Here is a 21731-nt window from a genome sequence, read left to right on the forward strand (position 1 = left end):
CCAAGGTCCTGAAACATTCTCTGCATGGCTGTTCTCAGTCTAGAACTCCTGCAGTCTCCTTTCCACCCAGCATCAGGGGAGGTGTTGGGTTAGGGTTGCCTGTGGCAGGTAAGGGGAGTGGGTCACACAGAGGAGGAGAGAATGAGAACGTGCCAAGATGGCCAGACAGACCCATTCCACAGAGAGTAGATGTTGCCATAGCCAAGCAAGCCACTTTCTGCCAAAATACTTTATTAAGGGATCACTTCAACTTACAAAATCCTACCCCCAGGGAATTCAAAGAGGAGGGAAGGTATCCCCAAGGCTGCAGGGGTAGAGCCCATGGGATCCCCTAAAAGGCAAAGCTTGGGAGGTAGCCTCTGAGATCCTAGATTTGCCCCTATTCACTTCTGAGAGCTCTGGAATTAACTTTCTCTGGGATGCCAGGACATGTGCCAGGTCATGTGGAGAGATTTGTTCCTGGGAATGTGTTGTTGGTAGCAGTATATGTCTGTCTAAAGGAGCTCTGAACTGAAACTTAGGAGACCTGGTTCTGGCCCTGGCCAAGTCCCAGACTCTGGATGACCTTAAGCAAGTTCCTGCCCCACCTCTGGGGATCGGTTTTCTCACATGCAGAATTGGGGCTGAACTGATCTTTAAGGCAGCTCCCATTTTTTATATCCTGTGCAAGTCTGTGTACGTTTCAGTCTTTGTCTAGTAGCTTCTCAGACAGATAGGAGAGATGAAGGGGGCTGGGGGTGACCACCTACTCATTTGGCCTAGGTCCAGCCCAGGGTGGTAGGATGTAGCTTAATTTCAAGAGAAGAGCAGGGACCCGCCCCATATTGGACCACTCCACTTAAAGCCAAGGGATCTGGTAAAACTCCCCCACACCACTGTAGGAATAGTACTGCCTAGCCTCTTTGGGTGGAGCGGGTCTCCTGGAAGGGCCTCTCAAAGCAGCTCCTCGGCCTCTAGCAATCCTCCAACCTTGGTGTGGCCCTGCTCCATCCTGGCCAGTAGCGCCACTGATGTCAGCTCTGGTGTCTCAGCTGGTGTCCTGTTGGCTGGAGTAGTAGCGTCAGACAGAGGGCCTGGGCTGCTAACTTCCTGGGGATACTGACTCCAGCGGCTAGGGGCTTGGGGACCTAGCTCCTCTCCACTGGGGACCTGAGCGTGGAACACCCGGGAGGCAGCGTCAGCATTCAGCGACCTGGAGAATACTGAATGGAGGAGGGAGAGGGCAGTCAGGGAAGAGAGTTGGGAGGAGATGAGATATAGGGAGGGAAAACTGCTCAGTCCCTGAGACCCCATAGGATTCAGTGCAAAGCCCCAGACACCCATCCTGGTTGTGCTATGAACCTTTTTTACTAATATGCAACACAGGGCTAATAAAATTTGCACTGCTTGCCTGGCAGAGGGGTGAAGAAAAGTACTGTGCTGTATAAATGTGAATTGTTACTTGCTTTTGTTATTTTAGTTTATACCTATGATTTCATCAGAGTAGGAATCTCTCACTATGGATTATTATTCTTCCGTTAAAGTCTACCAGTGCCTTACTGAGGAGTGGAGGTGACCCACAGTCTCAAAAATTAGGACAGGAAGGGCAAGCTTTGGCAAGCCGTCAGGCTACCAAGGGTTCAGTGACCAGCATGTCATCAAAAGGCCAGCACTGCCAGGTAGGGAGAGGCTCACAACTGAGGGTAGGCTACCTGCTGAAAATTTTTGGCCAAAGGTGTGGAGAGGTACGTATGCTACGTATTGGTGGAATGTGCACCTGCTTTGATGAAGCAGGTGATCATTGTTACATTGAAATTAACAAAGGAGTGGAAAGGCCTTTAGCTTTGGACTACAAGACCTCAGCTTAAATATCAACTACCCAAGTCCCTTTGGTACCTGCTTAGGTAACTTGGGGGAGTAGAAAGATCATTGGGACTTGAGTCTGGAGATCTCAGTTTTGGAATCCTGTTCTTTCTCCAACCTTGAGCAAGTCATTTAACCTTGGTGACCATCAGTTTCCTCATCTGTAACAGTGGGGTTACTACTGTCTTCCCAGAGCTGCTGTGAGATTTTGCAAGATACATGACACACATTAGTTCTATAGAGATAGAAGGTTTTAATATTTTCCCCTAATACTTTTAGTATTTAATAATTTAGCTAGGTGTCACAGTAGGGAGAATGCTGGGCTTGGAGTCAGGAAGACCTGAATTAAAATCTAGCCTCAGACACTTCCTAGTTGTGTGACCTTGGACAAGTCACTTAACCTCAGTTTCCTTGACCATAAAATGGGAATAATAACAGCACCTAGCTCTCAGGATTGTTGTGAGGATCAAACGAGATGTTTATAAAGTACTTAGCCCAATGTCTGGTACATAGTAGGTGCTCTATAAATGCCTATTCCCTTCCTCTTCCCCTTCCCCTCCTATGAGGAAAGCCATTTAATCTCTCAGTTTCTTCATCTGTCAAATGAGAGCTGAACTAGATGATCTCTTAAAATCATTTCTACCTCTAAATACAATCCATGTAGTTTAAAATATGTGTGTGTGTGTGTGTGTGTGTGTGTGTGTGTAATACACACACACATGTCTTTAGCCCTAATTAGCTCCTGCCAGTCTTCACCCTCAGTAGGATCATGTTGGAGGGGGCCCCAAGTGCTCAAAGGGAAGTCAGGGAGGGAAAAGGGAGATCCACTAGGAACTCCATAAGGGCCTGGGGCTGGGGGGGGGCAGGACGTACCTCTGACTGGCAGAAAGTCTCCGGGTGCCTCAGTTTTGTTGGGGGTGAAGGGGCTGATGGAAGGGAAGATGATTAGGGCAAAGGACAGCAGCAGGACCTTGGGTGGAAAGAACAAGGGTCACAGACACCACAGCTCCCCTAGCTCCCATCCCAAGTCTCCCAACTGGGGAACCCCAGCCCTCCCCTCACTGATGATCAGCTGAGTGATGACGATGGAGATCTAGGGCTGGAAGGCAGGCTTCCTCTCTGCAAATGGAACACCAGCAGGGTGATAGTGGAGGTCATTTCCACCATCTAACTCCCTTCCCCAGTTCCTGGTCTCTAATTCCAGGTGTAATCTGTACAATGGAAAGAGCTCTGGATTTGGAGTCAGACATTTGTTGGCTGTCTGCCATCAGTACCTTCTATGGCCATGGGCAAGTAAATCCGTGTCTCTGGGCCTCAGTCTCCTCCTCTTCAGTATGATAACTAGATGATTTCTAAGGTCCCTTCCAGCTCTGACTATATTAAATTCAAGTCAACAAGCAATTATTCAGTGTTTTTCATGACCGAGATATTGTTCTATTTTATTCTCTAAGCACCTCGTCCAGCCCTCATGTTCCATGGTCTCCCCAGAGCTAATGTTTCTATGTCTCAAGGCCCCAGTAAATTGTAAACTCCTTCAAAGCAATTTGTACAGTACTTTTGGCAGCATGAAGCAATTTACCTGTTATCTCATCTGATCTAACAACAACCTTGCAAGTTAAGAGCTATTATGAGTGATCCCCATTTTATAGATAAGGAAGCTGAGGCAGACAGAAGTTAAGTGACTTGCCCAAGGTCACACAGCTTGAGAAAGGATTTAAACTCAGGTTGTCTTGACTCCACATCCAGCATCCATGTACCACCTTGAAGGTGGATGGCTCATTTTTTTCTTTGTATTCACAGTGCGTAGTTAAATATGCTTGGCACAGTCCAGGCACCCGTAAATGCTTGTTGAGTTGAACTGATGACCTCTAAGGTCCCAGCTTTGATGTTCTATCTTCTCAGGTCCTTTCCAGCTCTTGACATTCCATTTTCTCTTCTAAGATGCCTCCCACCTTTGGCATTCTTATGTTCTAAGGCTCCTTCCAGCTCTGACATTTTATTTTCCATGATCTCTAATTCTCACCCCTGGCTTGTGATCCCAGAAGTGGTTCATCAGATCTTTCTTCATTCTGAGTTGTAGAATCTCAAATGGGCCTGTAAAGTTCTGTGGGAATTACCTTTCTGTCCTTTCAGGTAGAATTTAAGTGCCTTGAGGTCAAGGATGGTTTTTCTTTTTGCTTTTGTATCCCCAGCACCTGGCAAAATGCCTACATGTAGGAGGCAGTTGAACATGTTTGTTGGATTGGTTTGGGGATGGAACTAAAGTCTGAAATAAGAAAGGCTGTGCCTCCTGGGTCCTCTTCCTCTGCCTCTTTCTTCAGGCACAAATAGGGGCCAGCTTTCTGGCACTTCCACTGTTTGGAGGAGGTGCCCCAAAAAGAAGTAATAAAAAAAAAAGTTTGGGAGGAGAGAGGGAACATACCGCGATACAGGTGCCAGTCTGAGCTGATTTGCTGGTAGACTGTACTACGAGGGCCTGGAGTTTCCTCAGCTGCTCCATGAGAGATCTAGAAGGAGAGGGTACCAGAAAAAACCTAGTGAAGCTAGGGACTTAGGCATCTCAAGCTCAGGAAATTTCCATTTCTGCCTCCTGTACTCTGATCAATTTCCTTTTTCCCCACCTCTCCCAAATTTCCTCCCTCCCCTGTATTTTTAAATCTGATGCCATCCTTCAGGGCCCAGTTCAGTCCCTGCTTCCTCCAAGAAATCTTACTAAGTTGCCTCCCTCCCCCTCCACATAAGCTCATTCTCTTTCTCTTGAGAGTTCCTTCAGCCTTGGCTTAATTCTAAGGCACCATGTTATATAAAAGAAAGAGCATTGAGTTGCATATGGAGTCTTAGCTACAGTCCTTTCAAGCTATGTGATCCTGGGCAAGTCATTTTTCAGAGGCTCAGTTTCTATTTTGTGTAAAATAGGGCAAGAATCTATTCACTACCTACCTTCCTGGGCTGTCATAAGGAAAGGACAAAGTCCCTCTTAAAGGCCTGAATCTCACAAAACACTTCATAGAATTTTAGGACTCAAGAGCTCTTAGAAATCAAGTCTAACCCCTCCTCCCTCCACTTTACAGAAAGAGAAACCAAGGCCCAAAGATGGGAAGGGATACATGGCAAAGAGGTAGCAGAGCTAGACCTAGAATCTGACCTTCCAGTGTTCTTGCTTCCAAACCATGATGGCAGATTTCTCTGCCATCAGAAGGTCCATGATTCTATTTGTGTGGAGGTTCCTCCCATGGACACAGATTGCAGCCCTTTTGTATGAGTCACCATGAATTGCCCTGACTAGAGCAGTTTATCACGTGGTAGCCGGCCTTGTGCTAAAGAGCCTTTCTAAGGCCAGCTAGCCTGGTCCTGGGACTATGAACACCCAGTAGGTGTTCTATAGTTCTCTCCTTGTTTCATGGGTGAGTCTTGTCTCTACAGCTAGACTCTTCACTCCTTGGTGGCAGGGGCCAGCCGTTAGCTTCCAGCTAACCCTGAATTCCCTTTAGTCCCATAGTCCTGAGCGTGTAGAAGGCTTCAGGCAACTCTTTGAATTGCATTTGAAGCTCTAGAGGGAGCCATCAACTACTGATCTTATACCAAGTCCCCTCTTCTCCCAGGGATGTGTTAAAGGAGCCAACTCAGGCCGGTCCTCAAAGACCTTACAATCTAGGTGGTGACATAAGACACAAATATACCAAAAGTTTAAAAGAAGAGGAGAAAAAGAGTTCTAGACATCATGGTTGGGTGTGCTCAGTGCCAAATGAAGAGTAGACAAATATAGGTGATCAGAGAAGAGAATTGTGGAGGAGGGGGATCTGGGAAGACTTTCTGAAGAAAATGAAACTTGAGCTGAACCTTGAAGAATGAGGAAAGGAGGGCATTCCTGAGGAGAGGAGATAGGAATGAGCTTGGTAGATATAAGTAAGAGTCTGAACTGGCTGGGACAGAGGGGATAGGGGGACTAGAGAACAGGGGGAAAAGTGGCTGTAAAGTGAAATGGAGACTAGAGTAGGGTCTGTGAAGGGCCTTGTTCTTTTGGGGGCTATGGGGCTGATTGGCCTGGGCCAACCCCACCTTCCCTCCCTGCACCTGGTGATATGGAGGGGTGGGGTGGGAGTGTTCAAACTTACAGGTTTTGTTTCTCCAAGTGCAAGACCTTCCTCTGGAGCTCCTGGTTCTGGGCTGTGCACTTTGACATGCTGCAAGAACAGGGAGTGAAAGATGTTACTCAGCCCCAATCCCTGGATGGGCAAGCCCAAGACAGCTCAGCTCACATGCCAGGTAATGGGACCTGAAGAGAGATGAAATCTTTCCCACCCTCACTTCAAGTCAGAAGGGACCTGTGAGGGCAGCTGTTGTACCCCACACCTTAGCAGGAGTCCCCCTACAAAAGCCCCAGTGAGTCCTCTAGCCTTGAAAGCCCTTACTTCTGAGACATCCCATCTTCTTTGAGACTGGAAAGTCCCTGAAAGAGCATTTAGTCCAACCCCTTCATTTTATGTATGAGAAAACTGAGGCTCAGAGAGGAAGTGATTTGCCCAAGGTCTAGGACATCTAGGACAAAATTTACTTATTGGTCCTACTATCGACCTTTGGTGCCAAGCAATAGGAGTCCTTGTTTTGCTCTGAAAGAAGCTAAGAATTTTAATAGGGAGAAACGTGAAGAGGGAGTACATTCCCGGCATAAGAGAGAGCCAATGAAAAAGCATGGATTGGGGCAGAAGAATGCTGAGTTTAGGGGACAGCAAACAGGCCGATGGGGTTAGGGATGGGGATGTATGAAAAAGAATAATGTGAAAGAAGTCACAGAGGGAGACTGGAGCAAGATGGTAAAAGCTTTAGATGTCAAGCTGAGGGGTTTGGGTTTGTATTTTATCCTCGTGGCAATGAAGGGGCATTGAAGCTTCTGGTAACATGGTGAGGTTAAGTACATGCAGGGGAGTAAAATGTAAGAAGACTGGAAAATAGGAAGGGGCCAGGCTTCATGACCTGGCCATGGCCATGAAGAGCATTATGTATTTGCTCCTAGAGAAAGTGGGGAGTCACATGAGGTGTTTTTTTTTTTCAGTAGTGAAGTAATACAGTCAGAACTGTACTTCAGAAAAATCACTTTGGCAGCAATGTGGAGGATAGAGTCAAGAAATTTGAGACAGGGAGACCAATTAGGAGACCATTGCAATAGGTAATGAGAGTCTTTAAAGCAGAGTGGTGACCTACTTTGTGAGTAGAGAGAAGAGGATAGAGGCAGGAGATGCTATGGAAGTAGAAACAACTAAACATTGCAACTGATTGGAAACATGGAAGGGAGATAAGGAAATCTGTTTTAGATGCAGTGAATTTGAGGTGCCTACGGACCATACAGGTAGAGATGTACAGAAGACATTTGATGATGTGGGACTGGATTGGGCTCAGTGTGTAGATTTGGGAGTCATCTGAATAGACATAATTAAACTCATGCCATTTCCAGAAGAAGGTATAGGGAGAGGAGTGTCCTAGGAAAGAGCCTTGAGGGACACTCCTGGCCAGGTAGGGGGCCAGTAGATAAGTGGTCATGTCCTCCTAAATCTGCTCTTCTTTAGACTAAACATCCCCAGTTCCTTCAGCGGCCCTTCCTCCCTATCGCTTGCTCCTTTCAAGCTACCTTCCCAAAGGATCTGTTTTGCATGACTCAGGCTTCCTTGGGAACCAAGGTGAATGAAAGAGGGTCTTGGGAATGTGGAGACAGGTCCTACTGTGGTAGAATGAAGCCCAAGACCATGAGTCAGAGGATCTAGGTTCTAGTCCTGGTTCTTTCACTGACCACTTCTGCGGCCTTCTCCGGGCCTCAGCATCCCTATCTAGCAAATGAAAGGGCTACACCAGATGACTTTGGTCCCTCCCAGAACAAATAGCTGTGCTACTCATTCATTGTTATGTGATCATGGGCAAGGCCTTCCCCTCTGGGGGCTTCTTCAGTTTCCTCATTTGTCAGATGGGAGCAATAATCCCTGGCATGCCCTCTCACCAGGAATGTTGTGAGAAATGAGTTGACTCCTAGCACAGAACAGATGTCAGGAAGTTCATTACCAGAGCTCCAGCCCATCGATGTATTCCTTCTTCTTTTTCCGGCTCTCTTGTGCTGACTGCTTGTTTCTTATTTTCCTTCGGATCTTCTTGAGCACCCGTTCTTCATACTGCCACATGGGACATGGAGAGTCAAGGGGGCAGTCTGTGGTCCTCATAATCCAAGCCTCCACTGCCCCAAATTCTTCTGATCCTTAGAATCCAAGCCTCCCTGCCTCCCGTGTGACTACCACAGGGCTCCTCGACTCTCCCAGCTTTCCAGCCCTTTGATTTCAGGTCTAATTATTCTTTAATTTCTTTTATTTTATCTTTTTGGTTGGAAGCAACTGTGTACAACACCAATTTTCTGTCTGTTTGTTGATTTGCTATGTCTGAGAACCCCACCTCCCATAGCTGTTGTCCTGGCCCCCAAAGGGATGGGTATAACCAAGATGATAAGAGTTAGCCATTTACCTACAAGGAACAGTTGACTCTCTGGTAGTACCAGAGCATAGCTAGTATGTTGTGAGGGGTAACTGGAAGGCTCCCCAACAAACTTTCCCCTTCAGGCTCACCTGAAATCCTGCCATTTACCAATTTATTCCCCATGTTAAATAGTACTCCTCACTCTATAGTGTGACATAGTTTGTCACATTGATTTTCCTCTGAGCACACCAAAATAATAGCGAGGGGAATAATTCACATTTCTCTACTGGCTCAAAGTTTACAGACACTTTTCATCGTAACACCCTGTAAGGTCCATAGTGCCATCCCCATTTTACAGATGAAAGAAATGAGTCTGTGACAGGTAACAAAACCTGTTCAGGGTCACATGATTAATAAGTATCAGAACTGGGGTTCAAAACCATCCAGGTCCCATGACTCCATGTAACAGAGAATCTGTAAAGTTGTCCTCCATGTAATGGAATGTTGGTGACAATGAATTAGACTGAACACTAGACTGAGAATGAGGAGCTCTGGATTTTAGTTGTGGACCCATAGTTACTAGCCATGGCACTTTGATCAAGTCACTTCACCTCTGACTGAGGCTCCTCATTTACTGTGGGAGCAACAATGTTCACATCAAGCATCTCATAGACTGGTGAGGAAAGCCATTCATAAACTTTCAAGGTCTGTATGTAGAGAGGTGAATTGTTATCCCTGTCCCTAGGGGTGGGAGAGCTGTCCAGAATAGAGGCTCAGGGAGTGACCGCCTCTGAGAGAGCCAGGTGGTGGAAGGGGCTCACCTTGGTGAGGGGCAGCTGGGTGGGCAGAGTGATGCCTTCCTTGGCAAGGAGCTTCTTCTCATCCTCAGTCAGCACCAGTTCCTGGATGTGCCCAATGCTCGGCCGCTGCATGGCTGGAGATCCCTGTTGCTGCTGCAGGCAGACCCAAAGTCCCAGAGAGGACGGTCAGGGTGCAGGACCATCCCCCAAAGCTGCTTATGCAGAGCCCAGGCTGGCAAGGGAGATTGAGGGGGAGGAGGGAGGGAGCAAATGGGCTTAATGCCAGTGAGGCTGAAGGTTCAGGGTCAAAAGGAGTGGCAGAGCATGGTGGATAGAGCCCTGACCTAAAAGGCAGCAGACCCCAGTTCAAGTTTTGTCTCTGCCCTTGACTGGTCCTAATGCATATAGCCCTCACCTCTGAGCCTTAGTTGGCTCACGCGGCAAGAGGCAGCCTTGTCATAATGGAGAGAATGCTGGGTTTAAGGTCTTCCTCCACCGTTGGACCTTGACTTCCTATCTGGCAGATGAGAGGGTGCATCTAATCTCCAACGTCATTTCCAGCTCTTTCCATGATCCCTAAGGTCCCTCTAGCTCTAACTTTCTGTGACTCATTGAGGCATGTATGTAGGCAAGAACATCTGAAGGGCTACCATAGCTGTGAGTGGCAGCCAGGACAACCAGGCCAATCTGGGAGCAAATTCAGGGATGGGAACTGGGGGAGTCCTGCGTGGGAAGTTGCCAGGAGACAAAGGACGTAGGGGAGAAGTAGGGGTCGGGTTAGGAACATGACAGATGCAAACTGGACGCCATGAGGGAGGAGCTTACCATGTCTGCATTACTAGATAGGAGCAGGTCCTTGACTGTGAGGGCACAGGATGGAGTTGGGCCTGTCAGCTCTGGCCTGTTCTGGAAGATGCCTCCTGGGCTCCACATTTCTGCCCCAGGGCAAACAGAGCAAGAAAAGAGACCTCTCAGGGCTGCTACAGGGGTTCTTCCTCCCTGCTCAGACCTGGGGATCACCTCTCAGAGCCCACTCTCCCAAATTTGGGGAGGAATGGAGGCTTTTATCCTTTCCTCTGGCCCCAATCCCTTCTGATACTTGGACTCTTCCCATACCAAGGCCCAGGGACTCCATCTTGGTTTAGTTCCTAGGCCTCTGGAAGCTGCTCTCTCTCACACCATTCTCTCCTAACCAAATATCCTTCCCCCTCCACATACTCAAATTATCCTCCTTTATGGTCTTCCTCTTTTCTTGTCTCCCCCCATTGCAGGTATGGATCTCCTTGAGTTTAATTTTAGGGTCTCCCATCCCCTATTCCTAATCCTTCTCAATTAATCTATTCAAAAACATTCCAGGCAGGGAGATATTCTAATAATAGGTGGGATAAAGGGCCTAGCCCTAGCTCAATGCCAGCACTCACCCAGATCTATGGATACAGATGACTCTAGCACTTGAGCTCTGGGTCCTTCAGGCCCAGTGGGGCCAGGGCAGGGGCCAGCGTGGCAGTAGGAAGGTTGAGAAGCCTTTTGGTGGCCATCTGGGCTGGTCCCAGCCTGAAAGTACTGTGGGCTGTCCTGGGGGTCAGAGGGCAGGTCCTCAGAGATACCACTGTCACTAGCAGCAGATGACCAGAGTGGGGAGCTGGGGAGAGAGTCCCCACATCCTAAGATGGAGCTGAGGAACTTGTCTGGTTCTGGAGCTGGCTGGGTCTTCTGGGGACCAAAGAAGAAGGAAAACATAAGTGAAGAAGGCTTGGAGCTGGGAGCATGAAAAACAGAAACTCGACTCCCCCCCTCCTAGAACTATGGCCAGGAATGAACAATTGCTGAGGGCTTGGGCAGGACAGTGAGAAGAGCCCTACAAGGTAGCTTTAGTTCTAGATCAATGAATAATCTCATGTTTGGGTGTCAGGAGATCTGACTTTGCTGGGAGGAGATCTTCCTTCCAAGGGCTCATGGTGTGGGGAGGAACTCACTTGGTCCTCAGCATGGGCACAGTCAGAGTCTCCCAGCTCCATGAGCCACAAGACCCCATCCTGTGGGTCAAAGAGAAGGTCTAGAAGCTCCAGGCTGTCAGCGGACCCCATGGGGCAGGAAGAGGCCATCTGGAACTAAGAAGGAAAAGGGCATTAATGCACCTCCCCCTGCCCTCCCCTCAGAGTACTGGACCAGACCCAACTCTCCTCAGAGAGGTGATTGGTACCCCCAGCCCAGAGAACTCTTTCCCTACACCGTCAACCTGAGCCCCCAGTTTTAGTTCCCAGTCAACATTTTAGAGAAAAGCAGTATGAACAGAGTACAGGACTTAGAGCCAGGAAGGGCTGCATTCAAATCCCACTTCTGGTACCTAATAAACTATGTGATCCTGGGCAAGTCTCCTTTGGTAAAATAAGGATGCTAATACCTGTAGTACCTTCCTCACAAGAAGGTAGTAAGACTCAAAGGAGATCATGTATGTGAATGGCTGTAGAAATATCAGTCCTTTCTCTGTTCTATCGTTGTCTCTTTCTCTCCCTGCTGAATGAAGGCAGGGTAGGTAGGTACCCCTTAGCCTTTTCCACAAGCCTGACTACACATTTTGTCAAGAGTTATAGGCACCTAGTCATATGTCCTGAGTTCCCAGGGAGGGGCTTTAGCCATGGGGAATAAGAGATTGGGCTAGCAGGTAGCCAGGGAGGGCATGATGTAAGGGAAAGGGGGACAGACATTCACCCTCTTTTCACCCTTGCCAGAAACTCACTTATCCACTTTTGGGCAAATCACTGAGCCTGAGTTTCCCCATCTATAAAATGAAGAAGAGGTTGGCATAGAAGATCTTCAAATCCCCTACCAGCTCTAATATCCTTTGTTTCAAGGTCCCTCCCAACTCCAACATTTTTGGTATCTGAAGTTCCTTCCCAGCTCTAATACTGGCCCAAGACCTCTTCCTCTATGTTGACTTCTGTATGGTGACAACTACTTCCTGGCCCTAAATTCTGAAGAGCTCCCATTCAAATTTAGATTACTGTCTCTAAAGCCTGAAGTATCTTTCCAAATGATGTAGTCCACCAGCCTGGTACAGATAGGAAAACTGAGGCCTAGAGAGGGTTGTGACTTTCAAGTGCTCCCACTACCCCGGTCCCTTGCATCACCCACCCCTCCTCACCTTTTCTGAGGCTAAGTCCCCATTCAGGAGGGAATGTTCAGGACAAATTTCTTCTTCCTTTCCCCACCCTGGGGGCAATTTTGGATCGCAACTCCCTGAACCACCAGGCATCGAATCCCTCCCCTAAACTGCTTGCCAAATGCCAGCTGGCTTAACTTTATGACAACATTTCTACTCTGGTGAGGGATAAAAAAATACCAAGAGCGAACTGAAATCCCACCCCTTGGGACCAATTGGTAAGGGTGGGAGGATTGGGGTGAATGGCAGGAGACAGGACCAATCAGACAAATCTGCCCCTCCTCCCAGGTGTGTTTAGAGGAGGCGGGGTGACCGTTATCTAAATGTTTTGTGCTTTTCCAGTCCAGAGTGGGCAAAGCTCAAAGTCTCTCGCTCCTCAGGTCTTCTATGACCTTTCCCCTACTTACCAAGAATGCTTCCTTTTCCATTGCATAGCCTTGGCACCCTGAAGCCCAGCCTTCCCCACTTCCAGCTTCCAGGGGCTGAGCTCTTCCCACTGCCTCCAGACACCTGTTGTCCATTGTTGGAGAATTACCCACCCACACCCAGCCCCCATCAGTCTCAGCTTGTAAAAGTCTTGTTCACATTTCACCAGCCAGGTCACATGCCCTCCTCTTCCAGGCAGCCTTCCCCAATCCTCTGTTTCTCATTTCACCAAAAAACCTCAAGATTTTCTCTTCTCCTCAGAGCCCCTGTAATACTTTGGTCACTTCTCATGCACACATCCTAACACACTACCTCATAATGTAGTTCTTTGTGTACATCTCTTAATGTTTCCTGCTGGGCCTGTAGAACATAGATTATTAGAACTTACAGGTCTTTACAGCATAGAATGTCAGCACTTGAGGAACATTCCAACATAATCCTGTAGTAATAATAATGTTGTTGAGTTGTTTTGGACTTTTTGTAATGCCATTTGGAGTTTTCTTGGCAGAGATACTATAGTGGTTTGCCATTTCCTTCTCCAGCTCATTTTACAGATGAGGAAACTGAGACAGACAGGGTTAAGTGACTTTCTCAGGGTCACACAGCTAGTAAGTGAGTGAGGCCAGATTTTAACTAAGGGCTTGGGAAGTTCAGATCCATCATTATCCACTGCACCACCTAGCTGCCTAACATAGACTGCTATGACTGAAAGGGACCTGAGAAGATAGATGTCAGGGCTAGAAGACCTTCTAGTATGAATCTTCTCATTTTACAAATAAGGTCCTAAGAGAAGTGAATTTTAAATTCCTTAAGGGAAAACTCTGAGAACAGAGAGGCCAGTTTCACTAGATTACAGAATTTGGGAAGGGGAGTGATATCCAAAGAGAGTGGAAAGATGGGTTTGGGCCAAGTTGGTTAGAAGATCTGCTCCCAGACGCAATAGGAAGCCACTGGAATTGATTTGCAGCAGTGTGTCCTGGAATGGTTAAGAGACTGGACACAGAGAGACCAGTCAGGTTGTAGTAAACTACTCAAGAGAAGGCATGAACCAAGGTGGTAGCTGTGGGAAGAGAGAGTAGGGATCAGATAAGAGGAATGTCGTGAAGGTAGAAATGGCAAGATTCAGGATGAGGAAGAGGGAGGAGTTGAGGATAATACCTAGGTTAGGAACCCAAGACACGAGAAGTATGGTGGTGCCTTCCACCAAAACAGGGACATTTGGAAGAACAGAAGATTTAGGGAGAAAGAGAATGAGTTCAGTTTTAGACATGTTGAATTTAAGACATCTCTGGAAAATCCAATTTGAAATCTCCAGTAGAGAGTTGGTGATAGAGGACTGAAACTCAATTGAGAGACTAGAACTGGATATATAGATCTGAACAGAAATGATAATTCTTAAAGAGAGAGAGAGAGAGAATAGAGCAGGAGTTATTAACTTTTTGTTTCATGGATCTCTCTGGCAGTCTGGTAAAGTCTATGGACTCCTCAGAATATTAAAATTCATAATTGATCCAAAGGATTCATAATGAAAAATGCTGTTTACCTTCAGAGAAAGAACTGATGAATTCTGAGTATAGATTGAAGCATACTTTTTTACTTTATTTTTTTTGCTTTTTTTTTTCCAGAAACATGGCTAATATGGAAATATGTTTTGAATGACTTCATATGTATGAAGGTTATACTGCTTGCCTTCTCAATGGGTGAGAGAGGGGATGGGAGAAAGAAGAGAATTTTAAAAAATTTTTAAACATTAATTAAAATATTTCATCATTAAATGAAATAAAATTCATAATTGAAGGAAGTACAAAATTTCTCTTAGAGGCTAGTAGAAATAAAAAGGTAATTTTTTTCCCATACAAGTTCATAGGTCTCAGATTAAGAATTTCTGTTATAGAGGGAGAAGAGAAGAGGGCCTAGTATGGAACTTCAGGGATTATTCACATTTAGAATGTGTGAATTGGGATAATGAGCCAACAAAGGAGGCTGAGAAGAAGTCTGATGGGTAGAGTCGAACCAGGAGAGTAGTATCGTGAAAACCCAGAGAAAATAGTATCTAGGAGGAAAGGTCTACAGGAGTGAGATAAGAAATAATTTGCCTTACTGTAGTGAGGGCCCAATTTAGGGTCAGGTAACATAAATTTGTATTGTACCCAGTTAGCATGGTTGTAGGATTTCTCCCAACTTTGTTCATCAGCTTGTAAATAGGAATGGAGGAGGCAGATGGTGGGAATAATCCAAAACTGAGATTTGGCAAAAGAAGAGTGATAGAACAAGGGGTCAAGGATTTCAAGAGTGTAAGAGAGTGTAGAGTTGAAATGGCTAACTATTGGGTTGAGTTTAGAGGAGAAAAGTGAAGTCAGAGCAAGGGTAATGGCCCATGAAAGTACCAAAGGGTGAAGGGAATGGAGGTCTCAGTGGGGACAAAGAAGAGGTGGGTGAAACATAGGGAGAGAGAAAAGTTTTGGCATGTAGGAGAATGTCAGAGTTCTAACTAGGAAAATGGAATAATGAGAAGTAATGAGAAGATGGAATATGTGGCTGTCCCTATTTGTGGCTAAGATGGAGTGAAGGAGAATGGTAAGGGGTTTGAAAGTGCATCAGTATGAATATTCCAGTCACCCAGTATAGGGTCAGGAGCTTCAGAAGAGAGGAAGATGGTGATCCAGGTCCTGAACTCTCTGAGAAAGGGTGTATGTTATGATTACCATAATTTTGATTAAGTTGGAAATTTTAATTGTGTGAACCTCAAAAAAGAAAAGATTATTAAATAGAGGCAAAAGAAGAGCCTAGAAATGACAGTAAGCAGGTAGGAGTATTCCAATTTCTTCTCCACAGCCAGTTGGAGGGGAGGTGCTTTACAAATGCTGTGTTAAGTTGTGCCTATTTGCAGATCCTGGAGTGGTCGGCCATTTCCTTCTCCAACTCATTTTACAAATGAGGAAACTGAGGCAAACAGGGTTAAGTGACTTATCTAGGGTCACACAGCTAGTAAGTATCTCAGGTCTTCCTGACTTCAAATCTGGTGCTTTATCCACTGCATCACCTACGTGAGTGTGGGAAAATGGTGGTAGAGTAAAAGGTGTAAGAGAAAATACAGCAAGTGATGGAGAGGATAGCTGGGAATGAAGTAGCAGAGAGGAGCCAGACCTCTGTTTTGGCTAATAGATGGAACAAATGTGAAAGAGGTCCAGGATAAAGAGTTTGTTTGTTATGTAACAGGAATACAAGAGGGCATAGTGGAAGGGATGGGCAAAATTGGACTGGGACATGGGTGGGGATGAGGATGAAAGAACATGAAGAGGAGGCAGGGAAATGTTCTGCTAAATAGTTGCTGATTAATTTTTAGAGGGATCTATCCATCTGTTTCTTTATCCGTTTATCTATCTATGCTCAAAGACAAAAATGGGCTAAGTAAGAGTGGGATGAGTTACAGATTGAGATGAAGGCTTCTTGGAGAGGAAACTTGAATGAGGAGGGTTTTCCCCCCTAAAATACATACATTTAAAATTTTGAAATATATTTACATTTTACATATTTTTAAAATAAATGCTTTAATTCCTGTTGACTGGTATAATATTCAGATATGTGAATGGTAAAGAGTACAAACAAAACTAGTAGAATGAAAACCAGACAAAACTGGGAAAAAGTGAGTTTAAATGATGGTACTTATGAACTTATACTTGTTAGTTGTGGATTGTTTAAAGAAACAAAAGCTTTCTGTATTAACAAGGTAGCCACGAGAGCTTGGCTTTTGTTTCTGGGCTGTTGCTTTTAGCTGCAGAATCATAGTGAGTGAGTTCATGTTTCTTTTGACTACTTTTTTCATTCTACATCACTTCATACACATCTTTCTTTCTAGACTTCGAGTTTTTCATATTCATCTGCAATAACATTTGATTACATCCATTATAGCCACCATCCATCTCCTCAACTCCTATTCATTTACCATTGAATGGAACTTGAAGAAATTAGTGCACTACAACAGTATCTTTTTCTTCTTCCTAATTGAGTCTCTATTACGTGCCACACAGTGGCTTTTCCAAGCCTTCTCTTCTCTCCTTAAGTCTTACACACACACATACACACACACACACACACAACACACACACACACACACACACTCTCTCTCTCTCTCTCTCTCTCTCTCTCTCTCTCTCTCTCTCTCTCTCTCATCCTGCCTTATTGCTGATGCTGCAGGGGATCCATCCCATGGATCATGTGTAAGAATGGGTCTATGTGGGGCAGCTAGGTGACACAGTGGATAGAGCTCCAGCCTTAGAGTCAGGAGGACTTGAGTTCAAATCTGGCCTCAGACACTTGACACTTACTAATTGTGCAACCCTGGGCAAGTCATTTAACTCCGATTGCCTCACCAAAAAGAAAAAAAAATGGGTCTGTGCCTGGCTCCTTGCGGTAGGCCACACATGCTTTGGTCCTCTTGCTAAAGGACAAATGCAGTCAGTGGCTCCCGATTGGTCCATGGGTCTTTGTGATGAAGGTGAGTATGGGGGAAGTGAGAGACCTGTGTCAGTCAAAGAGGATTATCAACGGATCCAAGAAAAGATGTTCACTTTGTGGGCTTTGAGGAATGAGAGATAGTTTCTGGTCCCTTTTCAAGGCTATGTCTTTTTCTGGGACACAGGCAGCACCAGATTCCCTTTGGACTTATCAGCAGGAGAGGAAGAATTTCTCTCTAGCTTCCCTTCCTCATCAGCAGCTATGGCAGCCACAAGCATGTGATAATGAAAAGGGGTGCTTGCCTGGGCAAGCTTGAGACTGGACCTTAACTCTCTGGCTTCCTCTTTGCATTATGTTTCTTTTCCTAAATACAGGTGACTGAACAGCAGTCCTGAGATGGACACTTTCAGCCCTGGTGTAAGCTTGTGTATGTGCAAGGTTAGGAGTTCTTAGGTGCTGACCGGTAGCAGGAGGTGGTTCCTGCAAGTATAGAACTTCTCAGAGTTTAAGAGGCACACTGCTGCCAAAAGAAACCCTCAGGATGATTCTTCAGCCAAAGAGCTAAACCTCAAGGCATGCCCTGGCTCACCAGGACTTTTGACTTGCTTAGCTAGTTCAGTTGTTCTACAGTGTGTTTCATGTTCTAAGTATTTACAATGATTGCTTATGAGTTTTGTGTTGCAATCATTTCTTTTATTTTGTAGGAAATAAGTATTTGTCCTATACCTAACATCTACTACTCTGGGCCATGAGTACCTTTCCAGAAGGGATGGGGATGTAATGAGCTAGAGACTATTAAGAAAAGCCTGACTCCTTCTCCAGGTGTTAGGCTTCTCCAGGGCTGAACAGCTTGAGCCTGGAGCCAGAGTGCTTTGTGGGAATATGGTACCCCATGGTAGATCAGGAATAACCCTGAAAACATTAAGGCCATTCTCTGTGAACTTTCTCTTCTCCCCTTCCTTTCATCTCAAAACCTCCTGACATCATTACCTTTTTCCTTCTCTGATGAAGAGGTGGCCCTCCTCCTTGCCAAAGTCACCCCCTTTACATGTACCCTTGCACTCTTCCATCTCCTCCAGCATTTGTTCCCACAGTCATCCTCCTCTCTAATATTCAACCTCTCCTTATCAAGTGGTTTCTTCCCTGCTGCCTGTAATCCCACCTGTTCCATCATTTTGAAAAAACCTTCACTAGATCCTACCATCTTCTTTGCTATTGTCCTATAGCCCTCCTCCCTCTCTCAGTAATGTCACCTCCTAGGAAGAGCTGTCTATTCTCGTTGTTGCCCCTTTCTCTTCTTTCTCTTCTCAATGCTTTGCAGTCTGGCTTCCAGACTCATCACTCAACTGAAACAGCTCTCTCCAGAGTTACCAAGCATTTCTTAATTGCCCAATCAGATGTCTTTTTCTCAATCCTCATCCTTCTTGACCTCACTGCAACATTTGACATGTTTGATTAGCTTTTCCTCCTAGATGGTCTCTCCTCTAGGTTTTTGTGACACTGCTCTTTCCTGGTTCTCTTTCTATATCTCTGACCACTGCTCAGTCTCTTTGTGTGATTGTCTGTATGTCCTGTCCTCTAACTGTGGGTGTGCCCCAATTTTCTATACCAGGTCCTCGTCTCTCTCTACACTTACTTTATCAGCAACTATGGATTTAAATAGCATCTCTGCAGATCATTCCGAATTTATCTATCCAGTCCCAGTGTTTCTCATGATCTGCAATCCTAAATTACCTGCTGTCTCTTAGACATTTCAAATTTGATGCCCCACAAACATCTCAAACTCAGCATGTCTAAAATCATACTCTTTTCTCCCAAAACCACTCCTCTTCCAGACTTCCATATGTCTAACAAGGGCATCAACATCCTTCTAGTCACCTAGATTCACAACTTGGGTCATTCTTGGCTCCTTACTCTAACTCCTTGACAACAATCAGTTGTCAAAGCTTGCCGTTTCCATCTCCAGAACATCTTTCACAGCCATCTCTATTCACATTTCCACCACCCTGGTTCAGGACCTCATCACCTCTTGCCTGAGCTATTGCAAGAACTTCCATTTAACTTTTATTTATTTTTTCTCAATTACATGTAAACAAAAATTTTTAACATTTTAAAATTTTGAGTTTCATATTCTCTCCCTCTTTCTCTCCTTCTCCCCCCTCCCTGAGAAGGCAAACGATTTTATATAGATTACACATATGCAGTCATGCAAAACATTTCCGCGTTAGCCAAGGTGCAAAAGAAAACACAGACCAAGAAGAATAAGAATAATAAAGAAAGTTTTTTAAAAGTATGCTTCACGTTGAAGGTATTAGAATAGGCAAAGAAGAAACAAAGCTATCACTCTTTGCAGATGATATGATGACATACTTAGAATCCTAGAGAATCTTGAAATACTTGATTGAAAGGATTGAAATAATAAACAACTTTAGCAAAGTTGCAGGCTATAAAATAAACCCACATAAATCATCAGCATTTCTATGTATTACCAACAAAGCCTAACAGAAAGAGATATAAAGAGAAACTCCATTTAAAGTTACTATAGGGGCGGCTAGGTGGTACAGTGGATAGAGCAGTGGCCCTGAAGTCAGGAGGACCTGAGTTCAAATGTGGCCTCAGACCAAACACTTGACACTTACTAGCTGTGTGACGTTGGGCAAGTCACTTAACCTTGATTGCCTCACCAAAAATAAATAAATAAATTGTTACTGTAGACATTATACAATATTTAGGAGTCTACCTGCCAAAACAAACCCAGGAACTGTATGACCACAATTACAAAACACTTTTCACATGAATAAAGTCAGATCTAAATAATTGGAAAAACATCAGTTGCTCATGGGTAGGCTGAGTTTATATAATAAAAATGACAATTCTACGTAAGCTAATTTACTTATTCAATGCCATACCAATCAAACTACCAAAAATTATTTTATAGAGCTAGAAAAAACAATAACAAAATTCACTTGGGTTAACAAAAAGTCCAGAATATCAAGGGAACTAATGAAAAGAAATGCAGGGGAAGGTGGCCTAGCCATTCCAGATCTTAAATTGTATTATAAAGCAGCAATCATCAAAACTATTTGGTACTGGCTAAGAAATAGAGTGGTGGATCAGTGGAATAGGTTAGGTATGCAAGACACAACAGTCAATGACTATAGTAATCTACTATTTGATAAACCCAAAGACCCCAGCTTCTGGGATAAGAACTCACTATTTGTTCGTTTGTTTGTTTTTTAGCTAGGCAATGGGGTTAAGTGACTTGCCCAGGGTTACACGGCTAGTAGGTGTTATGTGTCTGAGGCTGGATTTGAATTCAGGTCCTCCTGAATTCAGGGCCGGTGCTCTATCTACTGCGCTAACTAGCTGCTCCAAGAACTCACTATTTGACAAAAACAGCTGGGAAAACTGGAAAAGAGTATGGCAGAAGCTAGGCAGAGACCAAAATCTCACACCATATACCAAAATAAAGTCAAAATGCATTCATGAGTTATAAGCAAACTGGGAGAGCAAGTAATAGTTTACTATCAGATTTATGGAGAACAGAAGAATTCATGACCAAATAGGAGATAGAGAACATTATGAAATGCAAAACAGATAATTTTGATTGCATTAAATTGAAAAAAGAATTTTTACAACCAATCTTTCTGATAATGGCCTCATTTCTAAACTATGTAGAGAATTAAGTCAAATTTATAAGAATACAAGTCATTCCCCAATTGATAAATGGTCAAAGGCTATGAACAGGCAGTTCTCAGTTGAAGAAATTAAAGACTTCTATAGCCATATGAAAAAATGCCCTAAATCACTATTGATTAGAGAAATGCAAATCAAAACAACCTGAGTTACCACATCACACCTATCAGACTGGCCAACATGACAAAATAGGAAAATGATAAATGTTGGAGAAGATGTAGGAAAATTGGAACACTAATGCATTGTTGGTGGAGTTGTGAAATGATCCAACCATTTTGGAGAGCAATTTGGGACTATGCCCAAAGGGTTATAAAAATGTGCATACCCTTTGACCCAACGTGACTAATGTGAAAATATGTTTAATATGAATGTATATGTAGAGCCTATGTCAGATTGCATACCATCTTTGGGAGGGAGGAAGGAAGGGAGAGAGGGAGAGAAAATTTAGAATTCAAGATCTTATAGAAATGAATGTTGAAAACTGAAAATTAATTTTTAAAAAAAAAGTATGCTTCAATCTGCATTCAGACTCCATCAGTTCTTTCTCTGGAGGTAGATAGCGTTTTTCCATCATAAGTCCTTCAGTTGATCATAGTACAGTATTGCTGTTACTGTGTTCAATGTTCTTCTGGTTTTGCTTACTTCGCTTTGCCTCAGTTCCTGTAAGTCTTTCCAAGTTTATCCAAAACCATCCTGCTTGTCACCACAAAAAGAGCTATTGCAATAACTTCCTAATTGGTCTTCTTACTTCAAGTCTTTCTGCCTTTTCCAATTCATTCTCCACACAGTTGCCAAAGATATTTTGCTAAAGCACAAATCTGATGGTGTCAGTCGACTGCTTGATAAACTTCACTGGCTCCCAGTTACTTTAGAGTCAAATACCGACTTCTCTG

The 21731-nt window shown here is 44.6% G+C and overlaps 1 protein-coding gene across 2 annotated transcripts; it reads right to left on the minus strand.

The window, feature by feature from the left end:
- Positions 1–211: 211 nt before the first annotated feature.
- CREB3L3 (cAMP responsive element binding protein 3 like 3) lies at positions 212–12351 on the minus strand. 2 transcript variants are annotated; one of them, XM_020971462.2, is made up of 11 exons: positions 12241–12316; positions 11836–11877; positions 11072–11206; positions 10517–10808; positions 9921–10030; positions 9117–9248; positions 7894–8000; positions 5958–6026; positions 4265–4349; positions 2716–2812; positions 212–1202 (listed from the first exon to the last, which is right to left on the minus strand). In XM_020971462.2, the coding sequence occupies exons 3-11, from the start codon at positions 11198–11200 to the stop codon at positions 934–936; spliced, it is 1290 nt and encodes a 429-aa protein (XP_020827121.1). In that variant the 5' UTR covers positions 11201–11206; positions 11836–11877; positions 12241–12316; the 3' UTR covers positions 212–933. The 2 variants fall into 2 exon arrangements, with proteins under 2 accessions (XP_020827121.1, XP_020827120.1); XM_020971461.2 differs by lacking the exon at positions 11836–11877 and having other exon boundaries at positions 12241–12351.
- Positions 12352–21731: the final 9380 nt, after the last annotated feature.

This window comes from Phascolarctos cinereus, unplaced genomic scaffold, assembly GCF_003287225.1.
Source record: "Phascolarctos cinereus isolate Bilbo 61053 unplaced genomic scaffold, phaCin_HiC Scaffold_4;HRSCAF=312, whole genome shotgun sequence".
In the NCBI taxonomy this organism is placed as follows: domain Eukaryota; kingdom Metazoa; phylum Chordata; class Mammalia; order Diprotodontia; family Phascolarctidae; genus Phascolarctos; species Phascolarctos cinereus.

Coding starts and splice junctions, on each gene's coding strand:
- CREB3L3 (XM_020971461.2), bottom strand. CDS start 12,351: ATGCCTGGTGGTTCAGGGAGTTGCGATCCAAAATTGCCCCCAGGGTGG. Junction 10,031..10,516: donor ATCTGTATCCATAGATCTGG/GTGAGTGCTGGC, acceptor GCCCTGGGGCAG/AAATGTGGAGCCCAGGAGGC. Junction 8,001..9,116: donor CCCAGCTGCCCCTCACCAAG/GTGAGCCCCTTC, acceptor CCCATGTGGCAG/TATGAAGAACGGGTGCTCAA.